The sequence below is a fragment of the Lepus europaeus genome, chromosome 3 (assembly GCF_033115175.1).
Source record: "Lepus europaeus isolate LE1 chromosome 3, mLepTim1.pri, whole genome shotgun sequence".
Lineage (NCBI taxonomy): Eukaryota > Metazoa > Chordata > Mammalia > Lagomorpha > Leporidae > Lepus > Lepus europaeus.
Window position 1 is genome coordinate 52,470,392 of NC_084829.1, and position 22,260 is coordinate 52,492,651.

At 37.7% G+C, this 22,260-nt stretch overlaps 1 protein-coding gene across 1 annotated transcript in view; it reads left to right on the forward strand.

Moving 5' to 3' along the window:
* The window catches only part of EFHC1 (EF-hand domain containing 1), an 87,932-nt gene that overhangs the window by 35,881 nt on the left and 29,791 nt on the right, over positions 1–22,260 (forward strand). Inside the window, exon 6 of the mRNA XM_062187533.1 lies at positions 8,065–8,285. Coding sequence (XP_062043517.1) covers positions 8,065–8,285 — 221 coding nt within the window. The remainder of the gene's footprint in view (positions 1–8,064; positions 8,286–22,260) is intronic.

A 22,260-nucleotide genomic window follows, 5' to 3' on the forward strand; every position in this document is an offset into this window, starting at 1 on the left:
TGGAACTTCTTTTGGATCTCTAAAGAGTTACTTTATGTCTTCCATTACACTTAGGAGGCTCTAGCCATGATTTCCTAGGTGCTCCAAAAATGGCTTTCTCATACCTTGCTTCTTTTATGAATGCTTTGGTCCAGGCACACCTCCAGAATAGTGTTGAAGAAATTATTGATGCCCACATCAAGGAAACAAAACCAAAACCGCAACAGGAGATTCTTTGAAAATGTGGTGAAGTGAAACTTCTGAACTGAAGCAATTGAATATTAGACTTTTAAAAAAATATTTATTTATTTATTTGAAAGGCAGAGCTAAAGGCAGAGAGAGAGAGAGAGAGAGAGAGAGAGAGAGAGAGAGAGAGATTGAGATTCTATCCTCTGGTTCACTCCCCAAATGGCTGCAATGGGACTGGGCCAGGCCAGAGCCAGGAGACTGGAACTGCATCTGGGTCTTCCACATGGGTAGCAGGAGCCCACACACTTGGGACATCTGCTGCCTTCTCAGGTACACTAGCAGGGAGCTGGATTGTAAGTGGAGCAGCTGGATTCAAACCAGGGCTCATATGGAATGCCGGTGTTACAGGTGGCTGTGCCAAAATCCCATCCCCACAATAATAGATTTTTCAAATAGGCTTCAGTTGCAGGATATAGCTTAGCATTTTGTTTTCTACTTCCCTGACTTTGCTTATCACCTCAACTACTTTCTGTATCTATGTGGTTTAACTTGAGAATGGAAAAGGCATGCCTGTGACTTAGAGGTGAAGCCCCTGTATGCTGAAATCAGCTCTTTCTTTGTTAGCTTAAAATAATTTAATATGTTGGAGAGTAAGAATGTAGTGCATGGCAGTGGATACTTGTTATTCACTATTTCCCAGAACAAGCATGCTTGTTTGGGTTATGACTTAGTAGTTAATGAATTTCCTCTTAAAAAATGTCACATTGATATCATGTATTGATATCTTTCATGTTTGCATGACTAACAGAATTTTGTAAATATGTCCATTGAATTTTCCCCCTTTCTATTATATTTTTGGAAACTAGGAGGTAAGATATTCCAGGTATTGAGCAAGGTGTTTATCTAGATCAGAGGTTATAAACAAATTGATTGTTAGATTTGACAGATTTAGAAGACTAAATCCAATCTATCCATATATGTTTCTTTACCTTCACACTGTTTCTTTGTGGGCAAGAAGGTAGATATACAAAATCTGGTAAAGGTACATCTTGATTAAAATGGAGGAATTAGAAGCAAAAAACAAGATGTACACAGAAAGCAAATGAATGGATCTTAAAAACATAGTGCTGAGTGGGGGAAAAAAAGTAAAATGAGATGTATGATGCAATAAAATTTGCATAATATGAAATACATGCAAAATATGGTATATAATACATAGTCAAAAATCTGCACGTTAGAATGATTGCATATGAAGGAAAGAAAAATGAGATTGGATAAAAGAGATATATAAAAATTGTCATTTTCAAATTAAGAGAGTTCACATTAAATATCATTTTTTGAAAAATGAGGATAATAGTTAATAATTTGCATCCTCAAATAACAGCTGGATTTTTGAATTTTTATTTTTTTAAAGATTTATTTATTTGAAAGGCAGTTACAGAGAGGTGGAGAGAGAGAGAGAGAGAGAGAGAGAGAGAGATTATCTTCCATTCACTGGCTCACTCCCCAGATGGCCACAATGGCTGGAGCTGGGCAATCTGAAGCTTTCCCAAATTCATTAACAGGGAGCTGAATGGGAAGTGGAGCACCTGGGACTCAAACCAGCACCCATATGAGATGCCAGCACCATGGGTAGCAGTTTTACTTGCTATGCCACAGCACCAGCCCTTGGATTTGTGCATTAATTCAGCGTAGTCTGACTACTGTCTACCCTACATATTTTTATACTCATCCCCGTCCTTAGTTTCTATAATACTAGGACCAAATACTAAATTTGGCCTTCCAGAATTCTTAAATGAATATGCAATTCCTGTTATCTGGCGCTAACAAGCATTGGATTTATAGTAGATTAAGAGATAGAATGGGAATATGTTCAGGGTTGCATAAAAAAAAGTCACTGAAACTGAATTCCTTGACATTTCAGGTTCTAGGTTGTCTCTGCCTTATCCATATCACTTGTATTTGAAATTTTCAATATAAAAGTCATCATCTTCTATAACTTAGCAGTTAGAATTTTTTCCATCAGAGTTGCATGGATAGGCAGCCTGGTGACATATGCAAGGTCCTTTTAGGATTTAGTAAATATAACTTCTTATGAAAGTCATTATTAGTCATGAAGTAGCAGTACAGAAAAGGCTAATCTACCAGTTTAAAGAAGTTATATCCAACTGACTCTAAAAGGTATTTATCCAATAGGTGATTTTTATTAAATTGAGAAAGAGTTCAATAACTGCTATGAGAATGATTTCATGTGCAGAGTGCTATGGTGGAGGTGGATCAACTCAAAGTGTTACTCCCAGAACTAAAATCCCTGTCCTTCAGACTCTTCTAGTGTCTTTGGGATGTAAGTTTTGTAAATAGACAAAATTGTTAAATAAAAACCCAAGTGTACCAGATTATCTAATTATGTAACTGGTTCTTTATATCATGTAGACAAAACTTAGAAGTATGGTCCAGAAAGACTGAAAAGGCTTTGTGGGCGGGCATCTGGCACATCAGTTAAGATGTCTGTTGAGATGTCAGCAACCAATATCAGAATGCTTGGGTTCAAGTTTCTGCTTGGTTCTCCATTCCAGCTTCCTGCTGATAGTTACCCTGGGAGGAAGCAGGTGATGGCTTAAGTAGTTGAGTTCCTTCCACCAGCATAGGAGACCCATATAGAGTTCCCAGCACCTGACTTCAGCCTGGTCCAGCCCTGGCTGTTTCAGGCATTTCGAAGTAAACCAAAATCAGTGGAGGGGAGATTCTCTCTCTCTCTCTCTTTCTCTCTCTCTCTCTCTCTCTCGATCTTGCTCTTGATCTTTCTTCCCCCAACCCCCCTTCTCTTTTTCTCTGTCTTTCAAATAAATAAATAGAAATTTCAAAAAGGCTTTGTGGAAGATCTAGGATTTGACTCAGTGACTACTGTTATTCCTTTAACAATTAACACTCTTTTTTTGTGACATCAGTGATCAACCGAGGCTCTTGCCATGGGTTGTAAGGGGGGGCTGATCCTGAGGTCAGAGTTTTACTTAAAGTGATTGTCATTTTATGAGCCTGCTGTGTGGACTGCTTAGCCATGTTGGAACATTCTCTCCCTTTTAATTCTATCTATTATTATTTCCAGACACTTGATCCTATTTATATGATCACTTTAACACTTACTCCTATCCTTATGTTCACTTTAACACTTAACTGTATAGTATAGCTGTATAGTTAACTTTAACACTTAACATTTAACCAGGCCATTGTGGCCATTTGGAGAATGAACCAGCAGGTAGAAGATTATCATTCTATCTGTTGTTCTGTCACAATACAAATAAATAAATAAATATTTCAAAAAGCATTTTCATATTATTCCATTTATATAAAATTGTTGAAAATCCAATGTAACTAAGACAGAAGTGATTGCATGAAGATGATATGTAGGAGGTAGATTGTAAAGGGCATGCAAGGTCTTTTAAAAAGTTTGTTTTATTTATTTATTTATTTACTTATTTACTTATTTATTTCTTTATTTAAGAGAAAGACACAGAAAGGCAGATCATCCACTGGCCTATCCCAAATGCCTGTGATGGTTGAGCCAAGGCTGAAGCCAGGTCTCAGTACAATCCAGGTATCCCATATAGGTGTCAGGAACCCAATTCCTCGAGCCATCAGTATTACTTCCCAGGGTTTGCATTATCAGGAAGCTGGAGTCAGGAGCCAGAGCTTTGCATTGAATCCAGGAACTCCAATGTGGGTCATGGGCATCTTAACTTTCAGACCATATACACACTCCAAGGAGACTTTTGGGTGTGATGATATATGTACTGTTTTCATTGTAGCAATGGTTTGATGGTTCATGGGTGAATATAAATGGTTCATTTTCTGTCAAGCAACATCAAAATTATATACTCTAAATGTATATAGCTTATTTTAGTCTATTATAACTCAATAGCATTATAAAAATATAAATTCATACCTATATATGTCACAGTGAAATTTAAGAACCATACTGGATAGCAGATAGAATGACAGCTGACTTCTCAGTAGTAACAAAGATTGCTGCAAGATAGAGAAATGATGTCTTCAAAAGGTTAGAAAAAAGAGAATTTAAAACCTAGAGATACTGTCTCACAAGAAGAAGGTGAAACACATTTCCAGGCACAGCAGATTTTATTAACAGACCCTTACTAAGAAATTTCTAGTGTGTGTATGACTCTACAAATTAAAATAGCAATATTGAATTTGTGAGGGTTAAAAATATCAAGGTAGATCTAAAATATAGCAATAGTATAGAAAGGGGTGATATAATTAAATAAGTGATAACTTTTGCAAAAGGTTATTTTTGAAAGCATACATAAGATTTGGGAAGTAGAAAATATAAAAAAGGGCTGGCATTGTGACACAACAGGTTAAGCTGCTGTCTACAATACCAGCATCCAATATGGCTGCTTATTCAAGTCCCAGCTTCTCCACTTCTAATCTGGCTCCCTACTAGTGTTCCTGGGAAAGCAGTGGCAGAGAATCCAATTCCTTGGCCCCTGCACCTACCTAGGAGACCCAGAAGGAGTTCCAGGCTCCTGTCTTTGGCCTGACCCAGCCCCATCTATTGTGGCCATTTGGGGAGTGAACCAGCAGATACAAAGTAAATCAATATCTATCTATATCTCTGTCTCTACCCCTCTCTCTCTCTGTAACCCTGCCTTTCAAATAAACAAACAAATAAAAAGGAGATAAAAAGATACATAAGCAAGTATCAAAAGAAACTCATGAAGTATAATACAAACTGATGAGGCTATATTCATATAACATAAAAATACATTAGGGCAAATTTACAAATAATCCATGGGTAAAAATATTGCTAGAAAATACTTAGAATTAATTATACCAAAAACCTCAAAACTCTTAGATATGCCTATGTATTTTGAGGAAAAATTAGAGCCTCAAATGTTTATTTAAGAAAGAAGAAACATGAAAATAAATGTTAGATATTTTTATTTTAAAGAAATGACATAATACATCTAAATAAATTAAATGAAAGGGAACAATAGCTGAAAGTAAAATACTGGAAATAAACATAACATAGGTTTGTCATGCCAAAATTTCTTTATTAGAAAAAACTAATAAAATCACAAATTGCCAATGATATTTATCAAAGGAAAACAGAAAGAAGACACATACAACAATACTAACAGTAAAAGAGGAGGTGTACTTAAAATGCAGTAGATATTAAATATGAAATAAAGAGAATACTGTCAACAAGTTCCTGTCAGTAAATTTGAAAATTTGGGTAAAATGAGCAAATTTTTAAAAAAAAATCTAACATTCAAGAAGAAACAGAAATAGATTCTGTTAAAAAAAAAATTCCCAATAAGGAAAATACCAGGTGCAGATAATTTTGCAGAAGCTTTTTGCCAAACATTTAAAGAAGAAATAATTTCAACCTTAATACAAATTCTTTTCAGAGAAAAGCAAAAGAACTTGATTTATACAGACCAGTGGAGGACAGATGGTTAGCTTAGGAGTTAAGATGCCTGTAATCCACATCAGAGCACCTGCGTTCAATGCTCAACTCCGGCTCCTGACCCCAGCTTCCTGCTAATGCAGACCTTGGGAGGCAGCAGTGATGGCTCAGTAAGTTGGGTTCCTGCCAGCCACGAGGGAACCTGGGTGAATTAAGATCCTGGCTCACACTTTTGGTCTCTTGCCATTGTGGTCATTTGGGGAAAGTGGACTGGCAGGTGGAAGATAGTTTCTCCTCTATGCCTCATAAATGAATTTTAAAAATATTTTAAACTTAAAAAAGCCAGTGAAACCAAAGACATTCTGAGAAATAAGCTCTGCAATCAGTCTTATGAATATATGTGCCAAAATCCTAGACAAACTATCAGTATACTAAACCCAGCAATAGGTGAGGGTACTTTAACAAGTTTGTAGGAAATAGAATTAAAAGTACATTTATTTTTGGTGCAAAAAATTTTGAAATCCATGTACCATTTTTTCCTAATACATATTTTCCATGAATTTTTTACTCCTTGGATGCGTGGACAATGAAATTCTTTGGCACCAAAATGAACATATCCTTCATTTACATTTTCCAGGGGAGAGGGGGCTATACATGTTAAGGTTTATTTTTTATTTAAAATTTTAAAACATTTTTGATTAACATGTAATACTTTCTTCATTTTTATAGGGAGCAGTAAAGTATTTCAACACATGTATACCATATAAACTGATTAAATTAGGCAATCATTCCCATTTTCATGTTTTTTCTTTATGTTTAGAGCCCACCAACTCTTCTCTTTCAGTTCTTTATACCACATTCCTTGAACCTTTAAGAAAATCTTTTACTTATTTTTAAATTTTTAATTTATTTATTTTCATTTTATTTGAAAGGCAAAGAGACAGAGATCTTCCATCTGCTGGTGCACTCACCAACAACAGCCAGGTGTGAACCAGACTGAAACCAGAGCATGGAATTTCATCCAGGTTTCTTGGGTAGCAGAACCCAAGTATTTGTGGCGTTACCTGTAGCCTCCCAGGACATACATTAGCAGGAAGCTGGATCAGAATCAGAGCAGTTAGCACTCTGACATGAGATGCAGGAGTCCCAAGTGGTGATTTAGCTTCTGTGCCAAACACCTACCCCACCACCATCTTTTTTAAGTACCATGTCTAAACAATTTGTTGAAACAATAAAGGCAAATGGCTTGACAGCACACACACACATCCACCAGAACATTGTATCCTGCAGGAAACTCATGTAGTCAGGAGCTGTGTATGTGATGTTGCCCATCACTTCCTGGGGTCACTCAAAGGTACCTGGTAGAGTTAGGCACTATAATATGGGAGAAGGATCTCTTGGACTATGGAGTTTTCAGACACATGATTGAGAAAATACCAATCCTTCCTTTGCCATGATCAAGGGTTGGGAATGGATACTTTATGTCTGATATAGCCAACTTACTTAGCTTTCTTCCTGTTTTTCCAGCTCAGCAATTACCAGTTAGGAACACACCAGTCTATTTCTTATCTCCCAGGTCATCAGATTTCTGTGTCTAGGCTTTGTGGTTAGAACTATAAAATGTGGCACTCTATCAGAATTGACCAACTTCTATGATTTCCATGGAGTCCATTGTACAGGGGATAAATCTTAAGCAAATTAACCCTTAGTTCTTAAAAACACTATGACAAAATTGGGTTTATTCCAAAAATGCAAGATTGACCTTACAGTTGAAAATCTATTAATTACCAAACAAATGGATTACTGTAATCATCTTGTTGACTATCTTTGCATCTTATCTCCTGTTCTAGGTCACACTATTTTAGCAGCAATGACTACTGTTGAAATGAAACCATTATTTGTGTAATTGTTTCATACTCATATTGGTCTCCCCAAGCAGAATATTTTCTCCATATAGCCAGGAAGTTTATCTATATTGTTAATTGTCATAATCTCAGTATTTAGCAGAGTATCTAGTACATGATATAGGTGGTCACTAATAATTTGTTGAATAAAATGGATGAATGAGTAGGAAATTTAAATGAAAGACTTGTATTTCTCATAAACTTAAATGAAAGACTTGTATTTCTCATAAACTTAAGAGTCTGTCCTTATAGAAGGACCTTCATTCTTTCTTCCTGTAATGATTTATTCTAAGTGTTAATTCTGCTAAGATTAGTGACTTGTGCTGATATTTAAAGTTGAATATGAGAGAGAGACTTTACAGAAACCATCTGGGATATTATGCGCTTTTTCAGCACCTGGAAATACAGAGTTTATCTTCTGGCAGGAATGTAGGAGAGTCCCTGACCCCTGACCCGACCAAAAGACTGTACTTCCTCAGGTTCTTAAGAATGTCTAACTTGTATGTGTCATGTTTTCTTCACATGCTCATTCTTTCTTTTCTCTCCAACCCCATCTTCTATTAGAGAGCTTCCCTCAGTGTGTGCTGGAAATCTCTGACCATGAGGTGTTGGAATGGTTTACCGCCAAAGACTTCATTGTTGGGAAACCACTCACCATCCTTGGGAGAACTTTCTTCATTTATGATTGTGACCCATTTACTCGTCAGTATTACAAAGAGAAGTTTGGAATTGCTGATTTACCACCTGTTGATGTAAGCAAACAGGAACCACCGCCTGTAAAACAGGTAAAGGAATAGATGTCCTGCCTTGGGAAAATTGATTTTTTATATAGAAATTTAAGAAAAAAATGACCCCATATGAATGCTCCAAAAAAAAAATGGATAAAGTATGTATAACAGCATAGCTTAGGAAAATAAGAAAGATCACAAAAGAAATATAAATGACTGATCAACATAAGAAGACTGTCAATCGATTATCAAAGAAATAGATTTGACATAGAATTAAACTCTGATGCTCTGTTAAAGCAATGTGTTAAAGGAATCTATTATGTTCTCTTGATGTCTGTTAAATTCTAATTGTTCAAAAACAGCTGAATTTTTATTAAGAGCTATGGGTTATTTAAATATGTGCTTATTTTCAAAGATTTGAATAATCACCTTGTAACAATGATCAAATTTGGTCTATGTTATGTCATGATTTTAAGGAATCTTATTTCAACCAGATATTTTGGATTTTGAGCCTTCTTGGCATTCTTGACAGGCATTCAAAAAATCAAAGTTCCAAACAATCTGGACTCTAAAATTTCCAGTAAAACCTGGACTTTGGTTTTTCCAGTTTGGGCCCAACTGAAATAATCGAAGGACCTATGTCTCTCATCTTATAGAGACACCAACTAATCAGGCTATTTGGATTATATTAGAAGTACTGTCAAGATGTGACATGGTACCAAATTTTAAGTTTCTATAATGGAAAATGCTATTAATACAAATGTTTGAGAATTAAAAAGTCTAATGATCTTGTGTTACTAGACATGATAGTTATCTTAATGAGAAAGCCCCAGAGGCCTAAAGGGTTAAATACTTGTAAAATCCTACAGGTGCTTTCAAAAATACTGTGAAGTAAGCAAGTGCCTCTTGTTGGTTGATGAGTTTATAATTTTAAACACGGCGACTTAAAGTCTTTTGTCATCCATAGTTATATATGATTTGCTGCTCATAAAACTAAAGCGTTGTTGGTTCTGTGTTTAGCTGTCCTCCTATAGGTTCCTATGGACTTTTTCCAGCCACTTCTATTGTATTCAGTACTTTGGGATGGCTCTGTAAACAGATGAAGCCAATAATGTATTAACAGTACCAACTGAGAGAAAGTATAGTTAACTGAGGTTACTAAAAACAAAAAGCCATTCAAATCAATTGGCAATAAACAAAAAGAGTTAAACATTTTAAAAGCTATTATTAAAATTGCTATATTGGTCTATTATGCTATGTTATATGTGTGTACATATTGTATGTCCACATGGGGAAATTTTATTAAGAGTTTTATTTTAAATGGCTTATAGATAAGATTGTCCATATTTTTAAGCTGCTAAAATCAATCAAAGATACATTTTAATTTGTGTGACCTGAATCTGTGTATCATATGTTTTAAACGTGTTGGTAGAAAGAAACTAAAAACATTTTATATGGTTGTACTTAAGTTTACTGGTTAAACAAACTACACCATGTTAGATATTTAAGAGGTGTTTTCAAATACATGATTCTTAAATTTATAGAAGGCATTGGACCTTCTGGTAAATGTTTTCTTAAGTTGTTATCTAATGGTTGAAACGGTTTGCTAAGTATTCATGTAATATTGCTATTGTCAGCAAGCGATCTAGGACTTGCTCCCCCATTTCTCTATTCTAAGCCCAACTTGTTCTTTCATTTCTCTATTCTCTTCAAGGTAGGAAACTAATTCTATTATGAAGGAATCTGTAGGACGCACAATTTAATCTTTAGACCTTATAAAAGAGATGGCTAACATTTTTCTGTTATAGCATAGCCAAAATAAGAACTTAAATAATAATCTCATAGCTAGATTCACTTCGCCATCAGTGAAGTAAACAGTAAGCAGAAAAAAAACCTCCCTTTCAGACCAAAGGGAAAGAAGGTTTTAAAGTGAGAATATAATTTTCCTCATGGGCATTGTCTACCTTAGAAAAACTACTACAGAACATGCCTGTGACTATAGACTTGTAGTTCAGGCCACCGAAGATTAGAGATGGGACTTGGGCACTCCCTTGACTTGCATCCTCTGGTCTGCTTTAACACAAACCAGGAGGAAAAGAAAGCTAGGCATCAGAAGCAGTGGGTGGCAGGCCTATTAATGGCTGATCTGTACAGTGATCTGCCCTCAAGGAGACCCAACAGGCCAGTCCACTGCAGTGGCTTTCAATGTGGTAAGCCTGGGCTTCAGCAGAAGTCAGCTTGTGAAGAGCCCTGGCAGCTCAGCCAAGAGTTGGATCACTGGAAATGGACCTGCCCTGGAGTCGAAGGATGCCCAGGTCAGAGCCACAGATCTTATTGGCTCTAAGCTGAAAAGCCCTTCACTCAGCCCAACTTCCAAAGTGACCACTGCAGCTGAGGGGATGGCCAAGTAGGGTCAGCAACATTGCAGGCAGAACTGTAAATTTCTTGTTAGAGATGCCACCTGCCTTTACCTGGCCAGTTCTCCTCCCACGCCAGCTAAGTAATGAAAGTCAACAGAGTGCCTTCCCCTAGGAGGTTCACACCTCCCTTAGGATGTACCCCAAGTGAAGAGATAGACAGGTCTGGGCCTCTTAACTTACAAGGCCTAAAGCCCACCAGATTATTATCAAGCCCTTTCTATCAGGTTCTATTTGCCTCTCAATCAGAAAAATTACTTGTAGCTTAGACAGCACCTTTCTTAGCTCCTCTAATAATGACTCTGTCCTTTTTTCTAGATCCTGTCTAGCGTACTTGGGCCTCATTCCTTTGTAATCATAACCTCTACTCTACCACCAATGGCTCTACTCCCAACCTGTGTGTACTGATGGTCCTATTCCCCACTTAATGCTGTATAATTGTTCAAACCTGGTAAATGCCACTCTTAGCATCATTGGTTACTAACCTCACTCTGTCTTTTATGACCTTGTCTAAATATGAGCAGAGTCGGCAAACTTGGAAGGCTTCCATAGCCTTGGCAACTCATGAAGACAGCCTAGGGTGGTTACTGGCGCCATAAACTAGAGTGTCAATTTGTTGGGTCAACAACAGGAGCCACTGTGCACTTGCTCCTCATGTGAGATCTCTGTCCTTAATGTACTGTACATTTTGATTTAATGCTATAACTAGTACTCAAACAGTATGTTTCACTTTGTGTTTCTATGTGGGTGCAAACTGTTGAAATCTTTATACTGAATTGATCTTCTGTATATAAAGAGAATTGAAAATGAATCTTGATGTGAATGGAAGCGGAGAGGGAGAGGGAGGGTTGCGGGTGGGAAGGAAGTTATGGGAGGGGGAAGCCATTGTAATCCATAAGCTGTACACTGGAAATTTATATTCATTAAATAAAAGTTTAAAAAAAAGAAATAGAATGGAAAATAATGAGATTTTAACATCTCTCCAATTTTAAGATTCATAATCTCCAGTGTTTTCCCTGTGTGAAGAAATGGGCATTTTCATATACTATTTTTGTAAGGACTTAAATTTTATTTATTTGCAAGGTATAGTAACAGAGAGGGAGACACACACAGATATTTTCCATCTGCTTGTTCACTCCCCAAATAATCTCAATGGCCAGGAGAGGGCCAGGCAGAACCTGGGAGCCAGGAACTTCATCTGGGGAATGGATCATCTTCCATTGATTTCATAGGTGCATTAGCATGGAGTTGGATCAGAAGCAGAAAAACCAGGACAAGAACCAACACTCAGATATGGGATGCTAGCATTGCAGGTGGCAGCATAAGTTGCTGTGTCACAATACTGATCTCTTTATATACTACTAATAGGAAACCCAATCAGATAACCTTTCAGAGGACAGTTTGTCATCATTTCAACTGTATTAAAAATAAAATACCACATATCTTTGACCTAGAAAATATGCTTTGGGGACTATAAAAAGATATATAGAAGGATATTATTATAGTAGTATCTATAATAAAATAGTCAGGGCAAGTGCCATGGCTCACTTGGTTAATCCTCCACCTGCGGCACCGGTATCCCATATGGGTGCCGGGTTCTAGTCCCAGTTACTCCTCTTCCAGTCCAGCTCTCTGCTGTGGCCCAGGAAGGCAGTGGAGGATGGCCCAAGTGCTTGGGCCCTGCACCCACATGGGAGACCCAGAAGAAGCTCCTGGCTCCTGGCTTCGGATCGGCACAGCGCCAGCCGTAGCGGCCATTTGGGGAGTGAACCAACGAAAGGAAGACCTTTCTCTCTGTCTCTCTCTCTCATACTGTCTATGACTCTACCTGTCAAATAAATAAATAAAAAATATAATAAAACAAAGTTTAAGGAGATTGACAAAATAGATGTCCCCACTCATACAATAAGAAGACTGTAAGGCTTGGGGAAAGAGGAAGTAAGTCCATGCATATTAAATGGAAAAATGTTGATAATCCATTTTTCTATTTACCTAGAAACCTTTTATTTAAGGTATACAAGCTCCATGCATTTCATATATACAAATATAGGAACATAGTGATTCTTCTCATGCTACCCTCCCTGCAACCTACACTCCCATCCTTCCTCCTCCCTCGCCTATTCCCAATCTTATTTTTTTCTAAGATTTGTTTTTAGTTAACTTTATACACAGAAGGTTAACTCTACACTAAGTAAAGAGTTCAACAAATAGTATGAAAAAAAAAACTATTCTTTAACATTTCAGACAAGGACTGTTCAAAGTCATCACATCTCAAAGTATCAATTTCACTTCTATAGATAACCTTTTAAATACTCTACAAGTTGCCACAAATCAGGGAGTACATATGGTATTTGTCTTTTGGGGACTCCTTATTTCACTAAGTATAATGTTTTCCAGTTGTACCCATTTTGTTGCAAATGACAGGATTTCATTTATTTTTTCTACTGTTTAGTATTCCATGATGTTCATATAACATCATTTCTTTATTCAGTTAATGGGCATCTAGGTTGATTCCATATCTTAGCTATTGTGAATTGAACTGCAATAAACACGGAGGTACAGATAACTCTCTCATATGCTGATTTCATTTCCTTGGGTAAATTCTCAAGAGTGGGATGGCTAAGTTATATGGTCGGTCTATATTATATTTAGATTTCTGAAGTATCTCTGTACTGTTTTCCACAGTGGCTATACCTGTTTACATTCCCACTAACAGTGGATTAGGGTACCTTTTCCTCTACATCCTTGCCAACATTTGTTGTTTGTTGAATTCTATATGAAAGCCATTCTAAATGAGGTTAGGTAAAACCTCATTGTGATTTTGATTTTAATTTCTTTGATTGCTAATGATAAACTGAGCATTTTTTCACATGTCTATAGAACATTTGGATTTCATCTTTTGAGAAAAATCTGTTCAAGTCCTTTGCCCACTTGTTTTTTTTCTTTTGTTTTGTTTTGTTTTGTTTTTGACAGGCAGAGTTAGACAGTAAGAGAGAGAGAGAGACAGAGAGAAAGGTCTTCCTTCTGTTGGTTCACCCCCCCCCCCCCCCATGGCTGCTATGGCCAGCGCACTGCGCCAATCCAAAGCCAGGAGCCAGATGCCTCCTCCTGGTACCCACGCGGGTGCAGGGCCCAAGCACTTGGGCCATCCTCCACTGCCTTCCTGGGCCACAGCAGAGAGCTGGACTGGAAGAGGGGCAACCGGGACAGAATCCGGAGCCCCAACCGGGACTAGAACCCGGGGTGCCGGCGCTGCAGGCGGAGGATTAGGCTAGTGAGCCGCGGCACCAGCCTTTTGCCCACTGCTTAACATGGTGGTTTGTTTTGTTGTTGAGTTTTTTGAGCGCTTTATGTATTCTGGATATTAATCCATTATCAATTGCATAGTTTGCAAACATCATCTCCCATTGTGTCAGTTTTCCTGTGTATTTCTTTTGCAGTACAGAAACGTCTCAATTTAATGTAATCCCATTTGTCAATTTTGGCTTTCATTACCTGTGCTTCTGGTGTCTCTTCCAAGAAGTTTTTGCCTATTCCAATGTCTTGCAGGGTTTCCCCAGTGTTCTCCAATAATTTTATGTTATCAGGTTGCAGATTTAGTTCTTTAATCCATTTTGAGTGCAGTTTTTGGGTAAGGTGTATGGTAGGAGTCTTGCTTCATATTTCTGCATGCTGAGATCCAATTTTCCCAGCACCATTTGTTGAAGAGACTGTACTTGCTCCATGAATTGAGTTTTAGTTTTTTTGTCAAAGATAAGTTGGCTGAGATGTATGGACTTATTTCTGGAGTTTCTATTATATTCTATTGGTGTACCCATCTGTTTTTGTTTGTTTGTTTTTTGCCAATAACAGGCTGTTTTAATTGTAACTGCCCTATATTATGTCTTGAAATCAGGTATTGTGACACCTCCGGCTTTGTTTTTGTTGTATAAGATTGCTTTAGCTATTCAGAGTCTCTTATGTTTACATATGAATTTAAGCATCATTTTTTTCTAGATCTGAGAAGAATGTCATTGGTATTTTGATTGGGATCACATTGAATCTGTAAATTGCATAAATTGCCTTGAGTATGTTGAGGAATGTTCCTTCTATACCCAATTTCCTTAAGGTTTTCATCATGAAATGATGTTGTATTGTATCAAATGCTTTCTCTGTATCAACTGAGATAACCATATGGTTTTTGTTCTTCAGTGTGATTAACACAATGAGATATATCACATTGATTGATTTGCAAATATTGAACCACCCATGCATACCAGGAATATATCCCACTTGGCCTAGGTGTATGATCTTTCTGATGTGTTGTTGGATTCAATTGGCTAGAATTTTGTTGAGGAGTTTTGTGTCTATTCATCAGGGAAATTGGTCTACAATTCTCTTTTTCTGTTGCATCTCTTTCAGGTTTAGGAATTAAGGAGATACTGGCTTCATAGAAAGAATTTGGGAGGATTCCTTCCCTTCAAGTTGTTTTGAATAACTTGAGAAGTACTGGAGTTAGTTCTTCTTTAAATGTCTAGTAGTGAAGCAGTGAAGCCATCCATCCTGGGCTTTTCTTTGTTGGGAGGGCCTTTACTACTGATTCAATTTTCATATTGGTTATGGGTATGTTAAGGTTTTCTATGTCCTCATGGTTCAATTTAGGTAGGTTGTATGTGTCCAGGAATCTATCCATTTCTGCTAGATTTCCCATTTTGTTGGCATACAGCTCTTTGTAGTAATTTCTGATGACTATTTTTATTTCTGTGGTATCTGTTGTTGCATTCCTTTTTTCATATCTAATTTTATGTTTTGGTTCTTCTCTCTCCTTTTTTGCTTAGTTGGGCCAATGATGTGTCAATTTTGTATATTTTTTCAAAAAACCAGCTCTTCCTTTTGCTTATCTTTTGTATTGGTTTTTTAATTCAATTCTGTTTATTTCTTCTCTAATTATAATTATTTCTTTTCTCCTACTCATTTTGGGTTTGGTTTGCTGTTGTTTCTCTAGATCCTTGAGGTGCATTGATAGCTCGTTTATTTGGTTCCTTTCCAATTTTTTGGTGTAGGCACCAATTGCTATAAACTTTCCTATTAACACTGCTTTTGCTGTATACCATAGGTTTTGATATGTTGTATTGTCATTTTCATTTGCTTCCAGAAATTTTTTTATTCTCTCTTGATTTCTTCTATGATCCACTGTGCATTCAGGAGCATGTTATTCAGTCTTCATGTGTTTGCAGGTGTTCTAGGGATTCCTGAGTTGTTGGTTTCCAGCTTCATTTCATTGTGGTCTGAGAAGATGCGTGGTATGATTTCAGTTTTTTAATTTGCTGAGACTTGCTTTATGGCCTACGATGTGGTCAATCCTAGAGAAAAATCCATGTACTGCTGAGAAGAATGTGTATTCTGCAACTGTAGAATATGTTAGTCCATTTGGTCTATAGTCTCAATTAACTCTGCTGTTTCTTTGCTGATTTTCTGTCTGGTTGATCTGTCCGTTGCTGAAAGTGGGGTATTGAAGCCCCCCATTTTATTGTATTGAAGTCTATATCCCCCTTTAGATCCCTTAACATTTCTTTTACATAGCTAGGTGCCCTATAATTAGGTGCATGTATGTTAATAATAGTTACATCTTCCTGTTGAATTGATCTCCTAATAATTACATAGTGCCCTACTTTGTCTCTTTTAACAGTTTTTATGTTAAAGTCTATTTTATCTTATATTAGGATGACTACACCAGCTCTTTTTTGCTTTCTGTTGGCGTGGAATATCTTTTTGCATCCTTTCACTTTCAGTCTGCATGCATCTTTGTTGGTGAGATGTGTTTCTTGTAAGCAGCAAATAGATAGGTTTTGTTTTTCAATCCATTCAAGAAGTCTGTGTCTTTTAACTGGAAAGTTGAGGTCATTTACATTCAAGGTGACTATTGATAAGTAACAGCTTTGCCCTGCCATTTTTCCAAATATATTTTAATTTTTACTTTGAATTCCCTTTGAACTTTTACTGGGAGATTTGCTTCCTTTACCTTTCATACTGATGACCATGTTTCTGAGTTTTCTGTGTATAACACATCCTTAAGTATCTTATGTATGGCCAGATGGGTGGTGACAACTTCTTTTGATTTCTGTTTGTTTTGGAAGATATTTATTTAACCTTCATTCATAAATGAAAGCTTTGCAGGTTATAGTACTCTGTATTGACAGTTCTTTTCTCTTAATGCTTGGAATATATCTTACCATTCTCTCCTAGCCTATAGGGTTTCTAATGAGAAGTCCACTGTGAGTCTAATTGGGGAATCCCCTGAAACTAATCTGGCATTTCTCTTGTGCATATTTTAGAATGTTCTCTTTATGTTTTACTCTGGTCAGTTTGATTACAATGTTTCATGATGAATATCTTTTCTGGTCATGTCTATTAAGAGTTCCTTGTATTTTCTGTACTTGGATGTCCCTTTCTTTCTCCAAATTAGGGAAGTTTTCTTTATTATTTCACTAAAAAGGCCTTCTAATTCTTTCTCTCTTTCCACACCTTTAGGAACCCTAGAACCGGTATGTTGGGTCATTTGATAGTATCCTGTAGATTCCCAACAGTGTTTTTTAGTTTTCTGATTTCCTTTTCTTGTTCTTGGTTTGACTGTATAATTTCCTGTGCTTTATCTTCTAAATCGGATATTCTTTCTTCTGCTTCACCAATTCTGTTGTGAGGCTTTTCACTGCAATTTTTATTTGTTCTATTGAATTCTTCATTTCATTTTGATTTCTAAGATCTCAGTTTCATGGGAGAAATTTTCTTTCATGAACAGAATTCAGTAGTTCATGCAGTTGCTTCTGATTACTTCTGTGTAATCTCATGATCAATGTTTTTAATTTCATTTCTTGCATTTCTTCAATCTCATAATCTTCACAATCTAGTATTGAAGTGTTGTGTTGTTTTGGAGGCATCATGTTGTCTTCCTTCCTTTCTTGTTTCTTGAATTGGTGTGTTTTTTATTCAATATTTATGGAGATACTGTTGGTTTCTTCTTTGTTTTTTTTCTGCCATGATGGCTTTTATCTTTGTACTATGCCTCTTGTAGATATGTGGAGTGTCTGCTTTCAGTGAATATCTAGAGGTGTGTGGTGGGGGTGGCCAGGGCCCTCTGTCTAGTTCTCCAGGGTGAAGGGTGTGTCTGAAGTGACACACCCGGGTTTGGCTTGGTAAATTTTTTTTTTTTTTAATCGGAGGGAGATTTACTCTGTTCAACTGAGCTCTTCTCCTCAAAGGAGACCAGTGTCTGAGCACTAGCACCAGTGAGTATATTATTTGTCTTCTCTGTCCCAAGGACCAAAGGATCCGTGCAGTCTTCAGTGTAAGCTCAAATTCCCAGGCAATGTCCCTTACCAAGTAACCGGAAGCCCTAAGTGTGTGTAATCTCTCACAGTGACTGCCCAAATTCCCAGCCGCACTGTGAGTCCTGAGTCCTCCCACCCAGCCTTTTTTTTTTTTTTTCAGTTCCAGCATACAAGCCTCCCATAGTCACGAGCACTCAGCCCCCTATTAGTTCTCCCTAACAGAGTCAGGGGTTTCAACTCGGCTAATTGCTGGGCACAGACACAAGCTGCAGCAGCTGTTACATATATCCAAAATGGCGCCTGCTCTATCAGCTTGTTACAGGACACCAAGGTGATCAGGGAGAAACATGTCCCTCTTTTTTTTTTTTTTTTTTTTTTTCATTTTCCCTCTAGTTGGCAAGTACACTATCCCCCATGGGGCTCCAAACTGGGTTCCCTCTAGGCTCTTCCTGCAGCTTTACCACAAGTGGCTTGGGCTGCTGCAGTATAGTCTCACCTTACTCTCCCACACTGGTGTGGAAGCTCTCGGCTGCTAGAGTCCTGAGCCATGGGCATCCATATCCTCCATGGAGCTCCACCGTGTCCCTCTAATTTGCATAGAATTTCCTCTGACATTTTCTAACTCTTCACTAAGACTGCAATCACTCCACTTTTTGAAGCTATCCTCTCCTAGACCAGAGCAGTAGGCTCCCTACCTACTCGGCCATCTTGGAACCTCTTCCTTGGTATTAAATTTAGGTCTTTGTTCCATCTTGAGTTGATTTTTGCATATGATGAGAGGTATGGATCTAATTTCATTCTTCTACATTTATGCATCCAGTTTTCCAGCACCATTTGTTGAAAAGATATCATTACTTCACAGTATGGTCTCAGCACTTTTGTCACAAATCAGTTGGCTGTACATATGTATGCAGATTAATTTCTGGGCTCTATGTTCTGTTCCAATGATCTATTTGGTGGTTTTTATGCTAGTTCCAAGCTGTTTTAATTACTATAGTTTTGTAGTATGCTTTGAAGTCAGGTATTGTGATGCCTCCAGTTCGATTTTTCTTGCTCAGGATCACTTTAACCATTGTGGGTCCTTTGTGATTCCGTATGAATTTTAGGATCGCGTTTTTGAGTTCTGTAAAGAATGTCATTGGTATTTTGATAGGGATTACATTGCAGACTGTTTTAGATAGTATAGACATTTTTAAAAGATTTACTTTATTTATTTGAAAGACAGTTACAGAGAGACAGAGAGAGATCTTCCATCTGGCGGTTCACTCCCCAAGTGGCCACAACAGCTAGAGCTAAGCCAATCCAAAGCCAGGAGCCAGGAGATTCTTCTGGGTCTCCCACATGGGTGCAGGGGCCCAAGGACTTGGGCCATCTTCTACTGCTTTCCCAGGCTGTAGCAGAGAACTGGATTGGAAGTGGAGCAGCTGGGACTCAAACACGCCCATATGGGATGGTGGAGCTGCAGGCATGGGCTTTAACCTGCTGTGCCAGAGCACCAGCCCCATTAGTGTAGACATTTTGATGATACTGATTCTTCCAATTCATGATCAAGGAATATATTTCCATATTTTTGTGTCCTTGATGTTTTCTTTCATCAGTGTTTGATAATTTTCTTTGTAGAAATCTTTCATTTCTTTGGTTAAATATATTCCTGAATGTTTGATTTGTGTGTGTGTGTGTGTGTGTGGCTATTGTGAATGTGATTTCTTTCTTAATTTCTTTTTCAGTGAGTTCATTATTAGCATATAAAAAGGTAGTTTTTTGTGTGCTTATTTTATTTTATTTATTTTTTTAAAGATTTATTTATTTATTTGAAAGTTACACAGAGAGAGGAGAGGCAGGGTGGGGGGTTCTTCCATCTGATGGTTCACTCTCCTATTGGCCACAATGTACATCTCCTCCCTCTCTTATTCCCACTCTTATGTTTAACAAGGATCACTTTTCAGTTAAAATTTCTCCAAGACTGGCAGTTGCTCAGACCTCAGTTAAGCTCCCCATGTTGAAGCAAAATTAGTGGGTGACTGTGGAATTTTCTGTTAGCTAAAACTGTGAATCATGGAGCAATAGCAATTTCTTCCTACCTTGACTTGGTAAGATGGTGGCTCACAGTTGGCAGCTTGCTGTGTTGCATGGCTGGCTGCAGTGGTAACTTTATCTTCTCTCCTCTTTCCCCATGGAGTCTTCATCGTGTTTTTACTTCACCAAAAATTTACATCAATCAGACCCCCAGAAACATGGTCTTTCTTTTGTTCTTTTTCTACCCAAGGGCAGCTGAAGTTAGCATGGCTATACCCTATTCAGCCATCATGGATCTCCCTCACAGTCACTTTCTAATTTTCCTCATATTTGCAGTTGTTTTTTAATGCCCCACTCTTCTATGTCTAGCTCCCAAAAGATGAAAAGATGGAAAAATGAAATGGGGAAATGTTAGCAGTTCTTTAGATTCCTCCAAGACCCTTCAGCTTTAAGGGGAGGGGCTCACAGAAATGAAGAGAGCTACAATTGCAATGGCCTGCTGCCTGTTTGCACCTGTCTGATCTGAAGCAGCAGGAAATGATCAGAGGACAGACCTTCCATATTTGGAGGTCAGGATACTCTTGCTCAGTCTGGATCCCACAAGCTATATGCAGGTTGCTTACACTGCTGATCATAGGGTTAGGTTGTAGGATAGTTAGCTACTACTGTGGTAAGAGCTGAAAATTATGGAAGTTAACTGCAATTTAATGTCCTAACCTTCATCTAGAAGTTACAAATCTCCATTAGTCTCTAGAGTTCCAAAATGGTTACTTAAGATAGATTCTGCCAGTGCAGTTATTGTCTAGGTGGGAGGCAGACTCCTGATGTTGCCTGCATTGTCATATCCCCAAAATCTTCCTTGTATAATTTTTGTATAATAATTTTAAATGAGATTTTTAAAAATTTGTTTATTGGGGCCAGCATTGTAGGTAAAGCCACTGCCTATGACACTGGCATCCCATTGGGTGCTGGTTCGAGTCCCAGCTGCTCCAATTTCGATCCAGCTCTCTGCTACTGGCTTGGGAAAAGCAGAGGTAGAATGCTGAGGTCCTTTGGCCCCTGCTATCCACGTGGGAGACCTGAAAGAAATTCCTGGCTTCTGGCTTTGACCTGGCCCAGACCCAGGCATGGCAGCCATTTAGGGAGTAGACCCGCAGATGAGAGATTTCTCTCTTTCTCTCTCTCTCTTTCTAACTCTGCCTTTCAAATAAATAAAATAAAAGTCTAAAAAATTTTGTTTATTTTTAAAGGATGTTTATTTTCATCTACTTAAAAGGCAGAGAGATATAGAAAGAGATGATCTTCCATCTGCTGATTCACTCCCCAAATATCCACAGCATCCAAGGGTGGGCCAAGCTGAAGCTAGGAGCCAGGAACTCCATCTGGTTCTCCCATGAAGGTAGCAGGATCCCAAACACTTGACCATCCACTGTCTCCAAGGATTCATCATCAGGAAGCTAGATTGGAATTGAAGTAGCCAGGATTCAAGCTGGTACTTCAATATGTGATATGGGATCTGAAGCAGGAGCTTAACCTGCTGTACCACAATACTGATACCTGTTTGTTTTAATTTAAGAAAAGAGATGTCTTTTAAAATTCCAGATCCCTAGAGGATTTCATTTTTCTTTGTCTGTTTATTAAATACTTTCACTTAAAGAGTGGTTGGAAGCAAAGCAAAGACTGATTCATTGAAGATACAGAAGATGGCTTTCTTTGGTTGCAGCATAGCTTTCCTTAGAACCATATGAAAACACACAATTCAATTTTTTGCACCACAGAAATCCACTCTGATCTGAGAGTAAGTTCATGGCAAAGAAGCAATCTCATAAACTCGAACCTTAGAATTCTAGCCAAGTCAGACAGTGCCTAACAAAGAAGTGATATGTAATATATTTCTTGAACTGTACTGAAGGAGGTTGCCTTTGCAGCCTGTGTATGTTTTCCCAAATGGCAGATGTCTTAGGAAGCCTTTTAGAGGCAATCTTTAATAAAAATAATTAAAAGGAGGATTTGGATTTAGTGTGCATGAGTTCACAGGGACAATAAAATTTTTGGAAGGAAGTTTGGGTAATAATAGTACCACTTTCTGTCAATTTTTTTCTCTGATGTAACTCTTTATTAATGAATGTGTTATTGATATAAAAATATAATGAGCAGCATTTGATGCAATATAAAGGGAAAACACCACAGGAAAAAGATATATAATTTGATCAAGCAAACTATTTCACTGATTTAATTCATATATAAGGATAGTGTGGGACAGCAGTTTGAGGGATTTGCCCAAGGTCATGT